We start from the raw sequence: 24,280 nt of genomic DNA on the forward strand, positions 1-24,280 counted from the left end.
AGCTAAGAGTGTGCAGTAGGGCTGACACATCCCCAGACATTCAGCGAGCGCTCACCTGCTAGGCTCTAGTTGGTACTCCAAGAAATCCAGGGAGGGCCTAAACCTTACCCCGTTGCAAGCAGGCCCTCTTCAGAACTTCCCCAGTTCACGTTTTGCATTGTGGTGGGGCCACATCAAAGTCTACGTAGGCTCACTCACCCCTCCAGATGCCAAGGGACCAGTGCAAGAGTACCAGTTCAGGGCCTGTGAGGCATGCCCCCAGGGCACCCAAGGTAGAGTTGCACAATTTCCCAGGCTGAGGCCAACAACAATGTATTCAACAAACGCTCAGGTGGGCCCCATCACAGCGGAGAGCAGAGCAGGCCCCAATCGCACTGGCACCATGAAATGGGCCCCTCGACTCGAGATCTAGCAGGCGATAAGAAGCCCCCAAAAGTCCAGGTCTCACCACTGCCGGCAGGGGCACAGATCAGACGCAGTTTCCGCCGAGGTCCTCACACAGGCAGCCGCTGCAGCACATCAAAACCCATCTGCCCCCCTCGCCGCCCCGGGACAAACTCAGTCACTAACTGTGTGGGGGATAGGTCCATTGAACGTCTTCTTCTCCGGCCCCCTTTCCACCAGGCAGGGGTCACAGCAGGGGGGAGGCTCCAAGGCCAGGAAAAAATGGGCTCCTTCAAAGCAGTCCTGTATAGGGCCGGGCATCAGGTTTAAGGTGGGCTCGTGGTTAGGCCAAATGCCAAAGATGGCAGAGCCTCTCCATTACTTGAGGCAGCTGGCAGAACAGGAATACTCACAGCTCTGGTTGACAGTATGAATTTGCGCAGCTGTTGTGAAGATGGTGACACTGTAGGGCAGGCCCGAGGCACTATATTGGCGTAGAAGTCCACAGCGATGCGTAGTTGAGGCGCGACACATCTCACTCCATTACCATCGTGGCTACGACCAGCATCAGGATTTTCACATTGATTCGCAAAATTTCAACATCGCTGGGATGCCTTTTCTCATTATCATTTTAGCTAGAGTGGGCTCTCCTGTAATCCCCTCCCAATTTCACTCATTTTTGGGTTCTTTCTTGTTTTTTTATAAGCTTAACTACTGTTTATCCCATAATGTTCCACAGGGTGACAGTCTTTGATTTTGTTTCACTGAACTGTATTGTACTGTCTGTAGTTGTATTTGTAGAGCACTTTCTACCCCTGCAAGGTGCTGACAGGTAGCACGCTAAACCACGGGAGAGTACTTGATTCCAAAGGTGTTGTGCATGCTGTGCATCTAAGTGGAAAGCCTTTTAGTGTCATACATGGGTTACGAGAGTGGTGCTCCTATTGGTGTGTTGGAGGAAGTATAAATCAGAGGTACTCTTGCTTAGATTATAATTATAATTTGTGGTCAGTTTTACTTTACTTCAGAAATAGGCTCCATTAGATTATAATTGGCGTGTCGTCATATTTTACAAGTCCTATGTTACGTTTCTGGTGATTACTTAAGCTTGCTGTTCTGTCCACTTCCTGTGCTGTGTACATAAATTGGACCATCCAATTTGTAGATTTTATTGCCTGATCGAGGACAGGGAGAGAGCGATCTGCCTGGATTGTCTGCATTACAGTCATCCACTACATGAGTAATACCGTGTGCTGTGAGATGACTGACAAGGACATGTCATATTAAAGTCCTACAGGAGCCCAGCTGTATTTGGCTAATCTCTTCAAGCACAGGGTGTCTCTTTGAAATTGAGTGGTTTTGTTATGGGGAATCGATAGTGATTTCAAACAGTTTCAGCCTGTCCTGGGAGATTTTGTTCAAATAGTGATTAGGAGTTTGAGTGTTCTCCTATATGAACATCCATTTCCAGTAACATTCCCAGAGAGCCCCACTAATTGCTGGATACCAGGCCCTCTAACAGGATTGCCTTTTACTGGGCAGCTATTTCCCCAATTGCGAAGTTGTGTGCAGAGTACAATTTCCTATTACAGACTGGCAAGTAGAGTTTTTTCCAGACAGTTATGCAAGAGTTAGATGGGGGCCTAGGAGTGAACTTACTGAAGCAATCTTGAGAAAATAAGGAGTAAGACGGGGATGTGTATTGGCACCCACCCTCTTTTCATTATATGTTAATGATATTGGCCAACATCTTCGGAGTTGTAAAGACGACTCCCCAAAGTTAGTAGGGGTGCCAACATTGGCATTACGTTTTGCAGATGATACCATTTTAATATCTCGAACACCAAAGAGATTACAAAAGCTGCTAGATTGTTTCAACACATTTTGTGCTGCAAAAGGCCTTGAAATCAGTTCAACTAAGACTAAATATATGTCCATAAAACCGCATAAATCTTTCAAGAAAAATATTCCTGTAGTACGTGGCCAATTTTACCTATCTTGGCATTACATTGGACACTAAATTGTCCTGGAAACCGCACATAAAGAAATGTAAATCAGTCTTGCAGTAAAATTCCATGGTTATTGTGAAAAAGCAACAAGCTAGTAAATCCAAGTCTGTGTTGCCAGCCTTGGAAGCCTACAAGTATAGAGCACAATCGGCAACCCTTTATGGTGCAGAACTTTAGGGGGCGTGGGGGGTGTGGACAGTTTGAGTACGCTTGCATCAGAGGAAAATACTTTTGTAATTCCAATATACCAAGACATTAATATTAGGAGAATAGAACATCAAGCCGTATCAAAACCCTTGTTATTTTGAGTACGTTTATGGGTCACGCAAGAACTTATATGTTATAAAGAAGGTTTAATTGAAATACTAAGCCTTGACCATCATCCAACACTCCCTTGGCTTTGACATATGCCTGCCTGGTTTTATAAACTAGGTTTAAGCTCTTCCAGGGATGCTCCCAATTTGCTAACAATCCACTCAAAGAATGCCATGAAACACTCAAATTGGGAGTGCATACTAAATAGTGTTCATTGTAGCCCCAATGTAGGAATGCTGACTACACAGTTCTTATGTGCCAAACCTTTTCCTGCCCTTGACCCACACCAGGAAGAAGTGCAACAATAATTAGCAGAATCATTGTACAGGAAGTTCCGTCGCGATGTTCTTCAGATTAAATCAAATGCGCCTTAATAGTTTCGTGGAACTGCTGATGCAGGGGATGTTCATTGCACGTCAAATGCTGTAGAAAATATTTCTCATATGCTATTTTTCTGTCCAGCCTATGTTACCTCGAGGAAAAAATGGATTAAACCTATCTGTCGTAATATGGGAACTGGAAAATATCTGTAAGCATTTAGAATTTTAAAAACTGATATGTCTCAGCCTATAGTTTTTAGTCGTAGTAGATATCTTTTTGCTGTAAGCGTATTTATGCAAGGGAAAGGGTTTGAAATTTTAATAGGTGGATGATCAATTTTATTTCTAGTTTTATCTTTATTTGGTCTTAAATATATATATGATGAATTACAAATGTGTTTAGGCGTTATTTGTTGTACTACCCTGTATGGTATGATTGTTGGTTGTATGCTTTTTATGGTTTGTAACCAAACTATAACCTATTCTAAAACTATTGCAGAAAGGCAAGTAGAGTTTTTCCTACCATGCAGAAATCCGCCCGCCCCCTCTCCGCTGCCACAAAGTTTGGGTGTCTTCAGTTCTCTTTTCCACTCTGGAACAGTCACACAGTAGTGAAAGCAGATACATGTTGTGCTACATCACTAGCTAGACTGTATGTTTGTGGAGCTGTAAATAGCAGCGCTTACCTTTACTCAATGTGGTGGGACTCATTTTCTTTACAGGTCTGCTGTGATTCAAATCTCTGACCTCCAGGTAACACACACACGTCCTTTGTGTAAGCTTACTGCTTTGAGCTCTTATGCCAGTTGTCTGGCCACATACCCAATAGTTAGTTGTACTGGTGTTTGTAAGGTACTAGCAAAGATATTAAGCAGGTAACAGTTAAAACAAGTGATCCATGCTATAACGTCTCACAGATGGTCCCATATCATGAAATGCAGACATCAAAAGCAACTCTAGCAGAAAATGTTACCCCAGCACCCAACACCCTAACTACAGTGCCCCTCTGTAGACTGGGCAGAGCAGTGGGTCATGGTAAGGTCACAGTAGCCCAGACACTCTGAAAGCAGTCCCCTAGCATGCAGCCTACAATGCAATTGCCAGAATGGTCACTCCGGCCTTGTTTAATGGCGGTTCTTTTTTTTTTATTTCACAATTCTTTATTGAATTATACTGAAGACGATAGAACAAAATGGAGTTGAGTTAATCTAAAAAGAAAACTTAGGAAAATCATAAAACATTGCCCAGTTGGTGATATCTAGGAATGGCGTGTCTGCTCAAATAAAAGTATTCTACAGATGTGAAATGGATGACAAAGTGATAGAATGTTAGGTATATAAAAGGTGAATACATTCAGTTTTAGAGCCTAATTATGACTATGGCGGTCCGATGGTCTGCCGTAGCCACGGTGGTGGTGCGAGTACAGCTGCACCGGCGGTTCAACCACCTTATTACAAGTTGGACAGTCGTACTGCCATGGGACAGCCGCATCTGATTCCTGGTGGTGCTGCAGCAGGCTTGAAACCTCAATATGCTTGGTGTTGCCGCCGTGGCATTGCCAAGCATATTAAGAGTTTCCTCTCTGCCACGATTTTCATGGCGGTGAGCCTACCATGAAAAATGTGGTGGAGAGGAAACAAAGGGGGCCCTACAAGGACCCCTGTTTTCTCAGGGCCATGGGATACATGCAAGAGAGCACAGGTTGTGCCCCCGTGTGCACGCCCCCCCCATCTCCTGCATGGCATGGACTGCACAGGTCCATGCGATGCTGGAACTGCCTTTGATGCTTCCTTTCGGTGCTTTTTTCATAGGCACCAACATGGGACCGCCCCCACCAGAGACTAAAATGTTGTAATGTGGTGGGCGGTGTCAGTACTGCTTTTGCGGTCTTGGAGCGGTTTTATTTGTAGTGATATTAGTACCAGGATAAGGCAATAGTAGCAGAAGGGAATCTAAAGAAGTGAAAGCAGTTGAAGTGCTAACTTCCACTCGGTTCCTAAGAATATGTGTATGGGATGTATGCAAGCTGTGTTGTGCCATCCGTGGGTCAAACAGAACATTAATCAGATGTGTTAGAAGTAATGAGTCTGCAGATGGTTAGTATTGTGTCATAATGCGTTTTATGGGGATTTGAGTCTAATATCTCCCAAATGGAACATTTTGATGAGTTCCAGGGTTTTTTGTGTAAAGTTGTGTTACCTCTGCACTTCTGATGTAAACCAGCCATCCCCATCAATTGTGAACTGAAAAGTTCTTATTCTTCAATTCTTGAATGATTGTTGTATGGACCAATGAGAACATCAGGTCGATGTTATAGGTCTGTGTCACTCAGGTCAGATATAGTGGAGCCAAGCAGAAAATTCATTGGCAAGCACTCTGTGAAGGTCTTCATAAATGTAGACATTAATACAGTTCTTAATTAAGTATTGTTTTGGCAACCTTATCTGGACAATAGGACTATTCTATTGTACGGTAAATGGTGCAATGCTCTGTTAAGGCAAAATGTTCATTGCTGTATTTTGCTGATATCATTTTGTAATTATGGAAATATTATGTATGTACTGTAAAGGTCTTGTGAGACAGAAAACATTAAATATATTTACTCTTCATTGCCACACAAGCTGTTCGATTATGTACATGTATGTAGATCTTTACAAACTGCAATATTTCTGTATGTAACAATGTCTTTCCATGTACCTGAAATTCACTGGTTTTGAGATATTGTATAGCCACACTGTTGCAAAGTCATTCTGTGCCCTGGGCACCCACCAATGTTTTTGCTAACTGATACTGGTGGTAACTGACTGGCTGACCCTGGGCTCTGCCTAACCTGGCCCAGGGCCAGTGCTATGCTGAAAGAGACACTTAGAATACAGTGAAAACACCTACATACACTAGGTTACATGGGTTAGAGTATCCCTGTGATTGGCATGACCTCCCTTATAAAGCCCTAGTACATAATAGGGCAGGGAGAATAAAACTACCTTTAAGTCCCTGGTATATAATAAGGCACAGTGGTTTAGAGGCCAGCAGCCCTTTCTGCACTTGCATGTGTGCACAGCTGAAGCCTGAGGTCAGGTTAAAAGCAGCCCTGGGTTGCAGGAATGCTTTTAAAATAATTATTTTTACATATTCAGAACCCCTAAAATCTTCCCTAGGTGTTCGAGAGGTGGGGGGTCCTGTAGATATAAGCAGGTTCTTATAGAGGATGTTTTTGTAAGCCCTTGTATAGGAAAAATGGCCCAAGTCATTTTTCCAATTGCAAATCTCCTGCCACATAGGTTAACATGGCAAGAAGGTATTAACTAATAATTCCTGCTACGCGAATCATATAAATGCCATTCAAAGACGTCCTAGATTGGTACTGATGCATCCAACAATATGGTATTGTTGAATTTCTCATAAATCATCCAGACAAGAAGTTACAAGACTTTCTTGTCTGTAAGCCAAAATGTAGCCTTCCAGTGGTCTGTCCTGATTGGTCAGAGTTAAGTGGATTAACCAGGCTCCTTTGATGAGGTGATATATATCCCCTGGAGTTAGCCAGCTCTTCTGGGGGGGGGGGCAGGGTTCTGCTACATAGGAAATCCAGAACAAGGAGAGGGGTCATAAAAGATATTCTTTAATGCAAGGAGGAGACGGGCAGAAGAAACCAGTTTAATTTACACCACTCCTCTTAGAACCCAGCTACATGTCAGGACTAGGAAAGGAATTCCCAGATGTAAGGGGAGGAAAGAAATGTAGATGAAGCCATCCTTTAGGCTGGTTTAGTTAGCTCTTTCCTCTCTGCTGAAGATTCTGACATTTTGTATTTTGGAGAAAAAGTGCTTTGTGTGAGACCATTGTGCCACACTATGGTGCAAGTCATGCTCTGGGGTGTTCCCCTGTATCTCATTGGACAAGAGGAGTGGCCTCCTGCTTAACCCCAGAGAACACTAAACACTTATCTGAGAGGGGCAGAGCCTCTCAGAAGTGCTGCTGGAAACTTGAGAAAGAAGAAGAGTCCATGCTGGAAGTTTGATTGCTGTGCACTCTGAAGACTGTGCCTGCTGCATGATTCGTAACTACAGCATGATGGATGTACCTTACTTCAAGAGGAATAAAGAGGGGACACTAAGCTGAAAACTTGATTTGTACAATCAAGCCCTGCATTCTGATAGACTGTGTCTGCAGCATTTATCTGGGACTACAGCCTTTGGATGTACCATGCTGCAAGAGGAATAAAGAATGGGCACCCTGCAAACTACAGGTTAACAGAGCTCACCTGCATCAACGCATCCAAGGGACCCGTGCCTGGAGTGTATCCAGTGGACTTTTAAGGATGTTGTTCTTGTCCCTTGGATTGTGTTTGGACACTTTGGACCCCAAGAAAAAGGAACTTCAGGACTGAGTTCTTCACTGAATCCTGCCTGCTGGAGGAGGCTGCACGACGTCTGGTGAGAAATCCTCCAGAAAAGTTTCTTAGTGTGTAGGTACAATCTTGACCAGGGCCTCCCTCTAGATGTATCTGACCAGGGCCCCATTGCAGTGAGCCTCAAACTTTGACTGTCTCGGTCAGAGACAACGAAATGTCCAAAACTGGCACTATTGGTTTCTAACACCATATTGCCTGCATCTGTGAAAACATCGACCTAAATTGCGTTTTGTATATGTCTTTCTATGTATTTTTCCTCTGTCTTTGTAATATTTATGTATGTTGATAAAGTTATTAAAAAAATCTTTTATGGAATAAGAAAAGAAAAAGAAGAAAAAAATCTATGAACTAAATAATAATTTTTCTACTCTATAACAATTAATAAAAATAAATAATATATCAATATTCCTTGTTATTCATTATGTGGCTTATTTTGAAAGTCAATCACTTCAAGTGCAAATGATATGTAGATTATATTAGGGCAGTATGTATTTTATTGTTTGCTAATCTAGTTCTTTTCATACCTAATCTTTAACATCTTCCATGCTTAGGACCAGCATAACTGCCGCGGCCATCCCACGCGCGGCAAATTCAGCTCCACTGTGCAGCATGACGACCTGGGCTCGTCACGAGCACCGCGACGCGCGGCCACTCCCCCCCCCGCACCTTGGGGGAATTAACCCCGCGTGAAAGGGGTTAAAAAATAATATCTCTGGTTCCCTACAGTTGATTCTTTTGTGTCATTTTAAACATACTAATATGTCCTATTTTTTGAAATTTTTATTGTGTGTTGTGTTTTAATTATGTACTGAATTGGTGTTTTTAAATACTTTACATACCTGTCTTTGAAGTTAAGCCTGCCTGCTCTCAGCAAAGCTACCAAGGGTTGAGCATGGGAATAGTTTAGTAAGATCTATCCTGAGCTCTATATTGTGTTAGTGGTATTGGTGCCAGTAGTTAATGCATATATGCCACTACTAATAATCCACTTTCCAGCACACACTCTATAATGTGTTCTTTGTTCGGGGCAGCAGGATTCAGGGATTGAAACTGAAGTTAAATAAGAAAAATAGGCAAAGGATTTAGGGGCCTATTCACAAAGACAGATCTATACATATATCCCTGATACAAGTACAGTTTCTTTGACACTTTGGAATAACTTTACTATTTTTGGCTATTCATCATTTGCAAGTGTAAAGTTACTAAAAAGTGACCCTACTGCCTAAAACATGAGGTGGAGTCACTAAAGTGTCCAATACAACTGTAATGTTTCTACTAGTAGTTACTTTACAACCATATTAGACATTCCGCACACTTGGTGGAGACCTCTGCAATTGGGACTGAGAACCCCATATTCTAAGCAGAAGGAAAAGTCTTAAAGTTGACTAAGGTTATCTGAAATATGTAAACATTTATTTATGTTACATATTAATGTAATGTGTATATATACGAGTGTGTGTGTGTGTATATATATATAATATTTAAAAAATGTACAGCATCAATAATTATATTTTAACTAAAAAAGTTACTTATTTAGAAGGGGAGGAGAACACGCCGTGGGAGCACTTACCACCCATTGACCCGCTGACCTGCTGCCTGTCCCTGCGCTGCTAACCCCCGCCGCCGCAGCCCAACTCGCGGCCGCTGTGTGGGGTTAGGTGTTGGTGGGACTTCATTTCCCAGCACCCCGAGCGCTAGGGGCGACGCCGGCCAGGAACCACTTCCTGCCTCACGGGGCCAAAGAGGAGCACTTCCCTCTGCGTCGCGGGACGCGCGCGGGCGTCGCCGGGCTGAGCCCGGGCAGAGGGCGGGCCGTCTGTGGTCGACTGTGGACGGGACGGGCCACCCCCCTTGTCTCCAAGACATTTTGTCCGAGAAGATTTTGACATCCATCCATAAGGTACTGTCATCAGCCCTTCCCCCCCATTTGTACCTCTTGTTGATAGTTATTAAGTAGGGTGACTTTTTCTACTGTGGGAACTATATTCTACCTTTAGCTGGCCTAATCGCTTCCCTGGCATTTCCCTCCATATTATCCATTTACACCAACGAGGCTATTTACGCTAATTATGAGCATCCAGGGTAAGAAAGCTAAATCATCCACCTCACGCCCCAACACAAGACTTCAAGCCACAATGCCGCAGCCTCTTCCAACACTGACGGCAATAGACAAAATGTTGAAGCAGACTATAGGGGTGGTCGCCAATGTAATTGAAGACACCGAAAGAAGACTATCCCTCCCGCCCACAAAAGGTCCTACAGACCTAGGCTTAGATTGCTCAGTCATTGCTATGGACCCTACGATCCTTGACTCCTACTTAACTTCTACCTTTGCTGAGCTCCCCTGTGCACAGGTTCCGATTGAACCTCCAATAGTGGATGACTCATCTCTAGCTCTAGCGGAGTCTCTTACCAACAAAGCTGATCAATCCGGTATCCTGCCCTCTTCCCCTTCTGTGGCTAAACCAAAAACTGGCAGAGTGGCTTCTAAGACAAAAAAGGATAATCCCACTAAGACTGTAACCACAAAGATACAGTCCAACCATAATTTGGTAACCCCATTTGACCACCCCCGGCATCTACCTACAGGGATACCTTGTTGGGTTACCAATATGGTGACAGATCTTCAGAATAGTTTGGAACAAATAATCGCATCCCATATTCAACCCTTGGTCTCCAAACTAGATAGGATAGCATCAATGTTAAACAACAAGTCTATGGGAACAACTAAACCACATATCCCCAAAGCCAACCCGCCACCCACTGCTCCAGATAGTGTGTCTGTAAAGGTACCCTGCCCAGACATAGCTAAACCTACTACCCCGGCAGTCTTAAATAGAAAACCAGGTTCGGCAACTACTGCTGTTAAAGAGACAAATCCTGTACCCACACCGGTGGCCAAGTCATCAGGTCCTAAAACTTCTTCCGCCGTAGGACAGTCTGCTAGACCCAGTCAACATCCCAAGGAGGGTAAAATCACAGCACAAACAAAAGTAACACCAAGACCTCTCCCATCCAAAGTAACATCCAAACCTCTGCCAACAATAGATTTGCCTCCAGAAGCCCAACCATTTGTAGTGGCCCTAGTGGGAGTTCCTCCCCTTAGTAAGGGGAAGAGAGAGCAAGAGGTCGAGCTACACAATAAGTGCATACAGTGGTTAAGCTTGAATAGACCCCTACCCCCTAATATGTCAGGCCACATATTGGCAGTGAGAAGAGTAGGATGGATTGGGAGGGGCCCCAAAACAGTGGCAGGGGATGTTATAACAATCAATTTTGGGGACCCTTCTGCTGTCGACCACATTTGCAGAACCCCTTCCTACAGAGAGTCGCAGATATTTCCCATGCATTTGTCTTATTTTTACCCCATCCGAGCTACAAACCGCTACAAAATAGGAGACCACAGAACTTTAGGAATCCTGTCTTCCATCTAAACGGGATTCATCCCTGGCAGCCTTTTGGGGAGGGTTTTCCACCGCAGGCCACGCTCTTTCCAATACAACCCCATTGGAATAGGTTTAGCGTCCTCGAGGAGGTGGATTGACTCACACGGCTTTGTTCACCCCCAAGAGAACACAAAGAAGGCAGCCTAGTAGTAGGTGTTGTAACTCAAGAAAAACCACTATCCTCTGATGGCTCTGGGACTCTCCCCCCTCAATCTTTAACGAGGGAGGAGACAAAGACTGAACAGAGACATAACCAGGTACCACCAAATGAACGAGGGGGAGTAAAGGATAAAGTAAAGGACGGGCAGTGTAGTATAAAAATACTCTCGTGGAATGTTGCAGGCCTAAAAAGCAAGCTATTAATACCTGATTGGACCTCCTTCATGTCCACTTTTGACATTTGCCTAATGCAAGAAACCTGGTCTCTTGAGAAGATTGATAACCCTGGTTTTGCAACCTATGCCATCCCTGCAGTCAAACGCGGGAAAGGCCGCCCTTCGGGAGACCTTGCTATATGGGTAGGTTTGCATATAGGTATGCAGGGCGCACAGGTGGCCACAAACTCACCTGATATTTTATGCGTTTTGCTAACATCTGTTAGCAGATCCACACTAGCTATTATTAACATTTATTCTAGGCCCATAATCAATGGAAAAGAATCGAGCACTATTCAAGCGCTCAACCACTTCCTTCAATCACTTGACCCTGCAACCTCGACCATCCTAGGTGGTGATCTGAACTGCCAGTACGAGCCACTGAGTTGTTCTGAGTCGTGTGAGGAGGACGAGGTGGACTTGCTTTGGCAAATTCCAGCCTCAAAAATAACCCCAGTAAAGGCCTGGACCCCGCTAGTTTTACAAATTAACGCCTTGACCCTTGCAATGTCTCTGCGGGCATGCAATGGAAGGGGCAATAATAAAAATACTGCCCTGCCCACATATAACCGGATTAATCGAACTTCCAATATCGATTATCTTATGATGGAGGCTAAAGATTGGGGCAAGTTTGAAAATTTTGAAGCTGTCCCAAGGCATGATAGCGACCACAATGCCCTGGTATTATCGCTTAAACCCGGTGCATTTGGGTTGACTAATCCTGCCTCCAACTCCACCCTGGCACCCCCACCTTATATTTTATCTAATAATAGGAGTAGCGTAAAATGGCCTTCGTGCTTAGACTCTCCTACCCGACTTGCACAAATTTATCAGCTAGCTGTCCTATTAATAAGCGATATGGGAAATTCCACCTCCCATGGGCAGACTATAGAAATCCATAGTAAGCTAGTTGAGAGTCTAGGGGCGGTATTTTATCCGGTTTGCGGGTCCAAGCAGCACCGGAATAAAACACATCCCTGGCACAACCACACATGCAAAAATCTTAAGAAAGACCTTCTTATGGCAATTAAATCCAAGGAGGTCCCTAAAATTAGAACAACTAGACTGCTGTATAAGAAGGCACTTACTAGAGCTAAGAGCGAGTGGGAGGAATCTAGGTGGGAGGAGCTGAGACAGGCACTACTTTTAAAAGATTCCAAGACCTTTTGGCTAATCGTCACCTCTTCAGCAATAGGTGAGAGAGACACTGGGGTCTCGAATATTGCCCCTATAGTGTGGGAGGCTCACTTTAAGTCACTTTACACAAGCCCTGAGATGGAGGAGAGTGGGAGGCTGCCCCAGGGAGAGATTTCAGAATTGGCTTTGGCTAAACGGGATGTTGTGCCGAGGGACCCCGGGCATGAGTCGATTGCCGGGGGCCCCGGGGATCGAGAGTTTGGTCCTTTGCACCCGCTTGACTCGGGACCCCTTGCATGAGTGTGGATTGCTGGGGGCCCCGGTTACTGGGCCTTGCCAACCACAATTAAACAAAACCACCATTTTATGCACAAAGTGTTCCACACAGTAAAGGAAATTGAGGTAGGACTGCTACATTACTTTAAACTACATTTTGAGTGAACTACCATAAAAGTAGAAGACAGACTGTGACAAAACGGTCTCAAATGAAGTTAAAATTAATGATGACAATTTGTTAAACATGTATAAAGGGTACAAATAAAATAGTATATAATAAATCACTTATACTATTAATGGTAACATTGCAAAATATCGTATACTTAAAAGTATGAGCTCCTTATATACAAAAAGCAGTTCATTTTCCACTGTACATAACAAACATGTCCTTTCCAATTATTTGCTCAACATTTTCTAGACTTAAAACTGTCACAGTTTCCTATTCAATGCACAACATTGTTACATTTATATCATCACGGCCCAGTGGCCGAATTCACAACAACGTATATATATAATATTTAAAAAATGTACAGCATCAATAATTATATTTTAACTAAAAAAGTTACTTATTTGGAATCTATTAGATTAAAATTTCCAATTAGAGAAAGAAGAAAGTATATGTTGTAGTATCTATTAAATATTAATCAAAGTGATGTATGGAATTAATTAAAAGTAATGTAATTATTTTTCATGTAAAGTAATGTTACATTATTTTGTTTAAAAAAGTTTAATGCAAGTTGTAAATAAGAATTACATTCTTTAACATCACTTCCTATCAGGTTTTATTTTAAGTTGCTACCACCAATATTTCCTACGGGAGGGTAATGATGTTCCAGTGGTTGGCCATATGTGTTGCTGTACTTACTCCAGCTCTGAACTGAAGTACATTTATGACTGCTTTGGGTCCTTTTGGGCAGTGTAAAATAGAAGGGCAGTTTGTGAATAGCATTGGGCTTATTCTTTTGTGGGTTGCTGCACATCTCTCCCTAGAACTCACCTTACTTCTTCCTTACACCTTCCCCTTTAGTAGTAAGTACTCATTTTCAGCCACTCCCCTCTGTCCCTCCCACATGTATACCTAGGTATGTGGATATCTCCAAATTCAGGACAGAGATCCTGTCACACAAAAGATAAGAGAGGCAGAAGCGTAGGTATGTGAATATCATTTTGTACTACTACTAAAGATGCTTCAAAATGCAGTTTGTGAATAGGTTCATGATTTCAATGGTGCAGCAGGTGCAGTGACAGAGGGGCCCAAAGCTCTAGGAACATCTCTAAACACCAAATATTGCAATATTTTACTACTAAACAGGCAGTCACAGGTGCAGTTACCTTACAGGCAATAGGGTCAAGATTTGAATGGTGCCTCAGGTGCAGTGGCACCGGGGCCAAAAGTTGTCAGAACTCGTCTAAACACCAAATATTGCTATATTTTACTACTAATCAGGCAGTCACAAATGCAATCATCCTGCAGGCACTAGGGGCATGATTTGAATGGTTCAACAGGTGCAGTGGCAACGGGCCCAACAATTGTCAGAACTCCTCTAAACAAATAATATTGGTATTACATCAATTAGGACCAGATGTACAACCGTTTTTTTGCGGTCGCAAACAGGAAATCGGCTTGCTTGCGACCACAAAATAGGTCTGCCCCATGTACAAACCCTGTTTTGCGAGTCGGTAACCTATTACCAACTCGCAAAATAGGGTTTGCAACTCACTATTAGGAAGGGACGTGCCAAGGGCGTCCTTTCCTAATAGCGAGTCCCACTGCAATGTAAGATTGTTTTGCGGTTGCAAAACACTCGCAGTTTACCACCCATTTCAAATGGGTGGTAACCCACTCGCAAACAGGAAGGGGTCCCCAGAGGACCCCTTCCCCTTTGTGATAGTCATTGAAAATATTTTTTAAGGGCAGGCAGTGGTCCCACGGACCACTGCCTACTCTGAAAAAATGAAACAGTGACGTTTCATTCAGCTTTTTTTAAATGCATCCCTTTTTCCTTTAAGGAAAACGGACTGCACAAAACAAAACTATTTAAAAAGCAATCACAGACATGGTAGTCTGCTGACCCCAGCTGGGCTCTATCCCTGGGAGTTCTAGCCATTCCTAATGGGGTCGCAATTGTATCTGCCTAATGAATATTAATGAGGCAGGCAATTTGCGACCCCATTAGGAATCACAAATAGTGTCTGAGATACTGTTGTATATTCCTATTTGTGAGTTGCAAATTGCGAGTCGCAAAACAACACTATTTGCGCCTCACAAACTGGTAGAGATGCACACCTGGCCCTTAATTCTATTATTCCCCTCTTTTACTAAATTTTTCAAATTTTGCTATTACTTACCCACACTATACCACAAGTAACAGCACAGTATATTGCCTTTTTGTACATAAACGTGTCATAACATTTTAACAAACTTTCTGTAACTTATATTGAACAACTACTCAGCAAGCTACAACTTGCAACAAAAAACTGCTTATTATTAATCGCATTGGTGAAACCTGATGCATTTACCAATGCTTGTTCTTAATGCCATCACTTCCTAGCCCCATGTCAGTGGACTGCAGGCACTGTTAGTGGAATCGCCTTCAGTACCTTCTTTCCAGACAAATGAGTGCTATTTTGGACCCCGGTCACCAATGCCTAAATTGGTATCGCCCTTTCACGTGGGACAATTCATCACCCAACCAGCTGTTTTCTCTCCACCACATCCCTTGAAAGAGGCTGAGTAACTTTATCTGCTTGATACCAAGAGAGCTTTAAGCTTCTACATTTTCAACCTTCGCTGGTGCCAATGAAGAAAACAGACCTGCCAACGCACACAGTGCCATCGTGCGTCACATTATGTTGGCTTCTTTGACACAGACACGCAGAGAGGAGCCGATATAACAATGTGGCAAACAATGTGGGTTGGAAACCCTGCAGAGGGTGTTTCCAACTCACATTATGTACAGGGCTACACACAGTTGATGTCTATCAGGGTTGTACAACCTCTCCAAAGCATAAGGACAGCCTTTGAAGTCTCCATTTGTCATTTGTTTAAGGGGATTAGCTTAGCTCATGGCAGGCACCTGCATAAAACAGCACCCTCTCCCATATGGCCACAAATCCATAGATGCAAAATTAAGGCTAGGTAGATGATGGTCTCCTGGCTCCACCCCTTCCCAAAACTCACCCCTCCCAGTTCCCTTCTCTCACACAATGAATTGTATTTGAAGGTGCAGGTGTTGAGGTGGCTCATCCTATGTATAAAAATATGCTATGCTCTAGCAAAGAATGAGCATTTCAAATGCTTAAAGGACATTCCACCCAGCTAAGGTCTCCAAGACGACATTAGTAAGGAGGGTTCAGGTCTTGGAAATTTGCCAAACTGTAAAATGCGTGTCAGTACATCCATACACTTGTCTTGACAGCAGGTTCAGGTCCGCAGAGAGTGGCATTTTGCCCCTACGGTTCTGCAGGACCCTTTGGTTTGAGTCTAGTCCTCAGACCCTCCACCTTTTTAGGGAGGTGCTATAGAGATATCTAATCTAGAGGTGAAGAATTTGCGGTTAGCAATAGCCTGCCACCAGAAGATCAAATTACTCACCTTTGGTAGCTTTCTTTCTCTAGGATACTTTAAACCCATGATTCCTCACCATCTTCCCGCCTTTTTGTTCTGTGTAATGGACCTGTGGACATTATAAAAAGGTCTTGAGTTACTTTTGGCACACTATCACCTGCACTTTTTCTGACTTGACCTGCATCTGAGGGCACAGAAGAACAGCATACATGCAAAAACTGACATCAACACATATATGCGACCCCTTTCTGTCACTTCTTTGGTGGTGCAAGGTCATCATAGAGTGTGACTGTGTCTCCTGACGTGTGCGGGAGCTGTTGCTCTGAAATATCCAGTTCCCGGATGGCACCTTGGACTAGTCTAAAGGTGAGGAATCTGCAGGTAACCACAGTATCTACCAGAAAGAGTGTTACCAGAGGTAAGTAACTTTTTTCTCTATTTTAATCTTCATATGATTTGATGCAATAGTATATATTTATTTATTCATGAAATGTCAGTCAAATGTCACGATTTGAAAATGGTTGCCTCTGTTCTATATATGACCGGACACTTTAAACAGGATCATTTTGTGGTTGGTACAGGTATGGTCAGTGTTTTGCTTGGTTTTCTTAACTAGACACTACTCTCTGATGTATCTTTGTAAATGGTGACTAAGGTGCATAATTTCAACATGATTTACTTAGTCTCAATTTTGAAGTTTTCAAACTTATAAGTTGCGACACTACTAAACATTTTGTCACATAATATTTGTATGCAAACTCAAGAGCTCTTATGTTGCTAGCTAATGCATATATTTTTTTTTCAGAGGGGCCATGATTTCTATGAAGGGGTGAGAGCAGGTAAGGAAATGTTTAAAATGCATCTTCTATTTGACATTACAATGAACCAGCTTTTTCTGTCTCGCTTTGATTTTAACGGCCTGACTTTTAGCTCACAGTACGGATTGTACTACATATACATTCCGTCGCCCTCATCGAGTACCCATTTAAAGGTATCCGCCTGCCCAGTGGACATCTCTAGTCATTGACAGGAATCACTGTCACAGTACTCCTGTCATTAAGGTAAAAGATTGATGGACAATACAGTCAAAATGATTGTACCATCTGTCAAACTTGTAACTTGTTTTTGTTTTACCAAAAGCACAATTCCAAAGCAGGATTATATTTCTGAATAAACACAAACTATAGACCCCCAGACCATGATGTTTTTGGTCTCCACCAAAGTATTTTCTTCTTTGGTTATTCTTTTAATATCCTTTTTTAACACTACAATTTAGTGCTGATGATTTTTTAGTCTACGGCTGCATCGTAATTCATGGTTCCAGATTTCTGTCGGTACGATGGCAGTTTGTCTTGGATCATGGATTTTATGAAAGTTGGAAATTCATTTTTTTCTTCTCAAGGAGATTATTATTTTAGGTTCATTGCAAACCTGTGGGCAACTTGGAGTTGACACATACTATCAGCATGTCTGTTTATTCAGTGATGGAGGGCTCTGCTAGGCCCAAGGGTCTAAGACACAACAGAGACGTTTTAAAGCATGGGCAGGATGGGCAATAGCTCATAACCCCCACTTTCCAAGGCCCCCCTCTTGTAAAGTAAACATTCTTCCCATCTATCTCTCTGCCTACCTCTACCTCTTACTCTGTCGCTCTCTAACCAGTGTCATCTTAAGGATTTTTAGGCTTTGGACAAGACATAATTCAGCTTCTTTTGTGTGAAAGTTTAAGTATATTTCAATAATGCTTGGCAATTTTAGGTTTGGATTAGCAGAAACAAAATTCTAAGTTGTTCTGAACAGGGGGCTAAAGAAATATCTTGCCCAGAGCCCCAAACTCCTAAAAATAACAAGACAAAAGCCACCACCAGCGGATCTTCCATATGGTCAAAGTTTGATGAAATTTTTCATTATTTCTTTTAAGTTTAAAAATGCTTTATTGAGAAAAAAATATGGAACAATGTGCAATTACATCAAACAAAAGTACTCATCCGAAGGACAATCCGACTTAATATATGAACAAGCAAAAGGAATATTATAACATTCTGATAATAGACGTATAAGAATTTAACAAATTAAACATATCCTATATTAAGAAAATATGAACATATGAAACTTGAATTGAAATACATAACTGTATGCTAAAGCAAAGGCATTTTAATCATTTTATAAGGGTAAAAAGAACACAAGTGAGGAAAGGAGAGAGAGAGACAAAGCCAAGACATAGTAAGAAAATGGGAAGGATAGGTGAAAATAGAATGTACTGTAAGTTTGAACCAGTGAATATCTAACAAGTATGTGGCACTATAAATGGATAATAAATAATCCATTGTATTTTAAGGAGGTTTGTAATTACAAACTTTAGAAATGTATCGAGTCATACATCTAGATAAAAATTAAGTAAGGGGTGACTATAGTAAATTTTCTTTTTTAATTTCTGAAGGATGACATAACAGGTTCCACCATTCCATATAGGACATTTTATTTGTATCTTTCCAATTGGAGGTGATTATTTGAAGAGCTAAGGCAAACAACAAGTCAACAAATGTCCTAACCAAACGTTGAGAAATCCAAAGGGGGAGGCACCACCCAAAAAGATGTGTATAACATCAAAAGGAAAAGACACAGATAAAATATAATTCTGTTTACGCCAAACTTGTAACCAGAACTTTTAAACAAGAGGGCATTCAAAAAACATATGTAAATTATCACCCTTATCATGAGTACACGACCAACAATTAGTGTTAGGTGAAATTTTAAATTTATACAAGCTAGTGGGGGTGTTATATAATCTGTTATAGAAATAATATAATGTTTGTGTTGTGCTTGCTGAGGAAGACGAGGTATGAATCTCGCCCCATATATATTTTCAAGTATGGACTGAAAATTCTTGATGTTATTCTGATTCCCATACAAGCTCTACTTTAAACTTTGAAATCAATTTTGAGGAACCAAGCAATCACTTGTATATGTTGGAGGCCTTCAATTGTGTGAAAACATCTTTTGAGGAAGAAGGGGGCTGCATGCCTGCAGCTGTAAGAGTTTGTTGAGAGGTGTAGAGGAGAATAAGAGGTTTAAGGAGTTGAAATTGAGGCATATTTGTTGGATATGTGGTATTTTCCTTGTATCTCCGAAAAGTCTAACAAAGAGCCTTTAGAGAATAACTGCCCGGATGACAATAATGCCTTTGTTAATCCATTCTTTCCACCCAAGAACCCTATTATTTAATTTAATGTTTGTGTTATACCATATTGGGGTTTGTAAAATATTTTCAGAGGTGGAATTTGAAGAAATTACCAAAGGTTTTCTAATAGCTATAGAATGGGTATGTTTTGGGAAATGAAGCCTTTTGGAGGTTGGGTGATACGGAGCATGTATTTGAAAGCAAAAGGAGAACATTGTGCATGCACTAATTGCCCCCAAACTGTGGATGAGTCCGGGTGATTTTCAGATAGGGAGACCCAAATATGTTTTAATGTGAAAGCCCGATGGATATGTTCTAATATTAGGAAAATTAACTCTACTGAGGTCTTTAGGTTGTTGAAGGCGAGCTAAAGCAATGTGAGGTTTGCGTTTGCTCCATAAAAATTGAGTTAAAGAACGTTGATGATTTTAAAGAAATTATGCAGAAGAGATTTAGGAAGCATTGAGAAGTAAAAACTAATAATAGGTAATAACATCATTTTAATTGTGGCCAACCTTCCCCACCAGGAAAGAAATAGGGGAGACTAACCATCAATTAGTACATTACAGTCTCTCCCTTGTTCCAGGCTGGCCTGCTACTCATGGTGCAACATCAGCCACATATCACTATTATTAGATGAAAAATATTCGTACTCCATAGTCTTAATCTGTTGCAACACGAAAAGGGTGGCAGGCACTATTGCTGCACTAACTGACAGTTATTACAACCGTTCTTTGGTTCACGCTAAATTTCCACTTCTGCCCACCTCCTAAGACCAGCCACCAAAAAATGGTCTTAACATATAAACTTATTTAACACAACAATGGAGAGGCAAAGCGTATCGATACTACTTTGTGGCTTCAAATGCCATACATTTGAGTCAACATAGATGACAGGAGTAATGGTTGTCCAAACGGTGACGTGGTTTTCAAGTGCTTTTATTATTTTCATAAAATCCACAGCCAAAATCCACAGCCTACGCGTTTCGCCCAAACACAGGCTTCTTCAGGGCTTATTTGTATCCAGGTGCTACACTGGTTTCAGAGCTGACTTAGTCATTGTTGTGTTAAATAGTCTTAATCTGCTCGAAGAGTTGCTTGGAATCTCTAAGAAGTCTTTTCTTTTTTCAAGCTACAAAGTCTATTATACAACCTCTTGCAGTGGCTTTGAAAGCATCCCATACAATATTCATCTGGGTATCTGAGGGAAGGTTGTTTATGAAATATTCTTGTACAAAAACTGTTAATTTTTCTGTAAACTGTTGATCCAATAAAAGGGAGTTATTTAACCTCCATCTACGATTGGAAGAAATGGGGTTATGATAATCAAAATCTACAATAAAGGGGGTGTGATCAGAAATAAGAATTGACCCTGTTTCTGTATTTGTTAAAAATTGAAGAGTATGTTGGGTAAAAAAGTAGGACCTATGAACGGAAGAAAAGAAAGTGAATTCCAAAACATCAGGATGAAGTGCTCTCCATACAGCAATCAAGCAGATATGGTTTTGTGGAAGGCTCTAAGCATTTTAGTGAGGAAAAATTTGGTCAGTGATCTGCGGTCTAAAAACGGATCCATAACTTGATTGCAATCACCACCAACTATCAGGTTTTCAGATGCATTGGAGCACAACATAAAAGAAAAGTTATTCCAAAATACTAGGTCCACTCTGTTTGGCCCATATACATTGCAAATCGTACATTTTGTATTATTTATCATCACGTCTAAGAGAAGCCACCTTCCAGCAACATCATTTTTATTTTTATTTATTTTTTATTAGATACAAACAGTAAAGAATACAGATTCACAAGTAACACAGTTACCACTTTTCTTATCTCATCAATATGACACAGTTGCTTCATTGACCATAAATGGTGCCCACAATATATTAGTAAATTCTGCCCTTACACCTCAAACTCCTCTTAGGAGGTTTGTTCTTGTAATTTTGGCGGAGTACATATCTCTCCTCTGAAGAAATTCCATTTACTCCAAAATTGCGCCCACTTTTTCGGGCATCCCCTAGACACTTTCAAGTGTACTCCCTGAACGTCTCTCATGCACTTGAAGATGTCCTCCCAGTACTTAGCTATAAACGGACAGTCCCATAGTATGTGCAGGGACGTGCCTTCTTGACCACAGGCTCTCCTACAGCTAGCGCCATCTCTGTAGCCATGTTGACTAACATGGGCCCTGTGTAATATAATCTATGCAGCACTTGAAATTGTACTAGTTTCACTTTTGACGATATCACCACCTCTTTGGGTGATGCTAATGCCGTTCGCCATTCCTCCTCATCCAAGCCCACAAGATCCCGTTCTCACCTCTCACGAAGCTGAGGAAGTGGATCAGGGGAATAGTTGATAAATATGGAATAGGTTAGTGAAATTGCCTTGCGTGGCATGTACCCATCAAGTAAGCGATCCTCCAGGGGCAAAACCTCTGGTATTGACACATCTCGAGGCACAATCGTTTTCAATGCATGCTGTATTCGTAAATATCTGAATCTTTCATTTTCTGCTAGCTCATATTCCCGCTGTAATGGTTAGAAAGGCACCACCTCCCCCTTTCTCCAGAGATCTCCAAGCTGTGATATCCCAATAATGTCCCATTTATCAAAACCTTTCAATCTCCAGAGGGATCCCAGCTGCTCTGAATCCCATAAGGGGTGGCCTGGGTTATGGTATTTACCCATCCCATGCTTTTATGCGCCATGGGCCACACCTGGACTGCATGATATATAAGCGCTGTCAACCCCAGCTTCACCGAGTTGGAATACAACACTCTCGTATTGTTACTTCATGGCAAAAGCCATCTATCCATTGCAAATCCTGGATAATTATGGGGCTGATAAATACAATGATTGATAGAAGCCAATTGGGCCACCCAATAGTATTTGTTGATATTGGGCAATCCTATTCCCACGTCGTACCAGCTCTGCACCGATTTCAGGAATGATATTCGTGGTGGCTTATTACCCCAGGGCAAGGCTCTCTGTGTGATCTCCACTGCTTTGAAATAAGACGTTGGGACCTTTTCTGGTGAATTATGAAGAATATATAGTAAGCTTGGTAGCGACATCATCTTAAAAAGCGCTGCTCTACCCAGTAAGAAGAGTGGCAACGCTTTCCAATGCTCCACATCGTGTTTTAATCTCTGCAGAGGCGGTAATAGATTGGCAGTATAGAATAGATTAGGATCTTTGGTAACATAGTCCTAAATATTCAAACCCCTCTCTATCTACTGTCACTTGATAGTCCCTAGGAAGGGTCACCATATAACACAAATATCACAGATTTCGTCCAATTTATTGCATATCCGGAATATGTTTCAGAATTTGTGTTGATATTTAGGACCCTATGCAATGACCTCTTTTGCGAAGCCAAACATAACAGAATATCATCAGCATATAGGGATATGCAGTCTTCCCAACCCACCACCCATCTCAAGCCTCAAATTATATGGTCTTTGCAGATCCAACAGGCTAGGGGCTCCAGTGTTAGTGCAAACAATAATGGAGATAAGGGACATCCTTGACGCGTCCATCTATGAAGACGGAAAACATAAGACTTTTTATTATTGACCACTACTTGAGCAAGCGGTTCCGTGTATAGGAGTCGCACCCAGCCAACAAACCTGAGGCCAAAGCCCAGCCTCATCAAAACCACAAACAAGTATGGCCATTCCATTGTATTGAACGTCATGGGGGCATCCAGTGACACCACCACTGCATCCTCTCTTAAAGTGTCCACTCCTCCCATCACCCCTGCAATCGCCACAGGTTCAGTGATGTATTCTAGCCGGCATAAAGCCGGATTGATCCGTATGGATCAGTCCGGAAATCACACGGGCCAATCCGGTGGCCAGAAACCTGGCTAGTATTTTACTTTCAGCATTTAGTAGGGATATGGGTCTATATGAAGAGCACTTATGTTTTGGTTTCCCTTCTTTATGGATAACCACTAGTGTGGCCATTCTCTGATCTTGTGGTAGACACCCCTTTTCCAAACTTTCCTCCTACATGGACTTAAGATATGGGGTTATTCTGTCTGGTTTCAGCTTGTAAAGCCCAATGGGCAACCTGTTGGGGCCCATCGCCTTCCCCGACTGAAGAGCCCAGATGGCTTGGGCTATTTCCTCCTGGGCGAGGTCGCTGTCTAGTGCGGTTTTATCATCCTCTGCTAGCATCGGTAATTGCATCTCTAACAGCAGTTCTTTTGTCTCGCTATCCTGTCTAGTAGCTCTAGATGTGTAGAGCTGTTCATAGTACCTAGCAAATTCATCAGCGATATCTTGTGGGTCTGTAAGATCGTCCTCCGTGTGTCCTTCCAACTTGGTGACCAGTCGATTAGCCATTTCTCTCTTATCAAGCCATGTCGCTAATTTACCTGCTTTATTCCCCAATTCATAGATACACCTGAGCTTATGCCTGTCCAGTGCTTATGCCAGCTCTTTTGTTTCTTCTCTGTACTCAGTTTGCTTAAGTTTGAGAGTGTGTGCCCTGTTCCTTCCCTCCTGCCCGGTAGCCTCGAACTCCAACTTTACTATTTCCTCCTCTAATCGGAGTAGCTCCGCATTGCTCTCCTTCGCCTGCTCTCTGTGATACGGCTTGCCCTCGTATTACTGTCTTAAAAGCCTCCCAGAGGGTCTGTGCTGAATTAACCGTCCCTTTGTTTTCTTTAATGGTCAATTTCTTGGATCCGCGTGTGTTTAATTCCTGGATTACGAAGGTGCCATGGATTAATAGGCGCTACTCGAGTACTGCTATTGTGCCCTGTCCCAATCTGCACCCATATGGAGGAATGATCAAAAAAGGCTCTTGCAAGGTGTTTAATTTGGTGGATATGCTTGACCTGGTCCGA

General features: G+C 42.2%; 1 protein-coding gene across 1 annotated transcript in view; it reads left to right on the forward strand.

The window, feature by feature from the left end:
* Nucleotides 1-24,280, forward strand: part of HIBCH (3-hydroxyisobutyryl-CoA hydrolase) — a 1,142,718-nt gene that overhangs the window by 1,067,515 nt on the left and 50,923 nt on the right. Inside the window, exon 13 of the mRNA XM_086955371.1 lies at nucleotides 17,049-17,082. Coding sequence (XP_086811497.1) covers nucleotides 17,049-17,082 — 34 coding nt within the window. The remainder of the gene's footprint in view (nucleotides 1-17,048; nucleotides 17,083-24,280) is intronic.

Source organism: Lissotriton vulgaris, chromosome 2_1 (assembly GCF_964263255.1).
Source record: "Lissotriton vulgaris chromosome 2_1, aLisVul1.2, whole genome shotgun sequence".
Lineage (NCBI taxonomy): Eukaryota > Metazoa > Chordata > Amphibia > Caudata > Salamandridae > Lissotriton > Lissotriton vulgaris.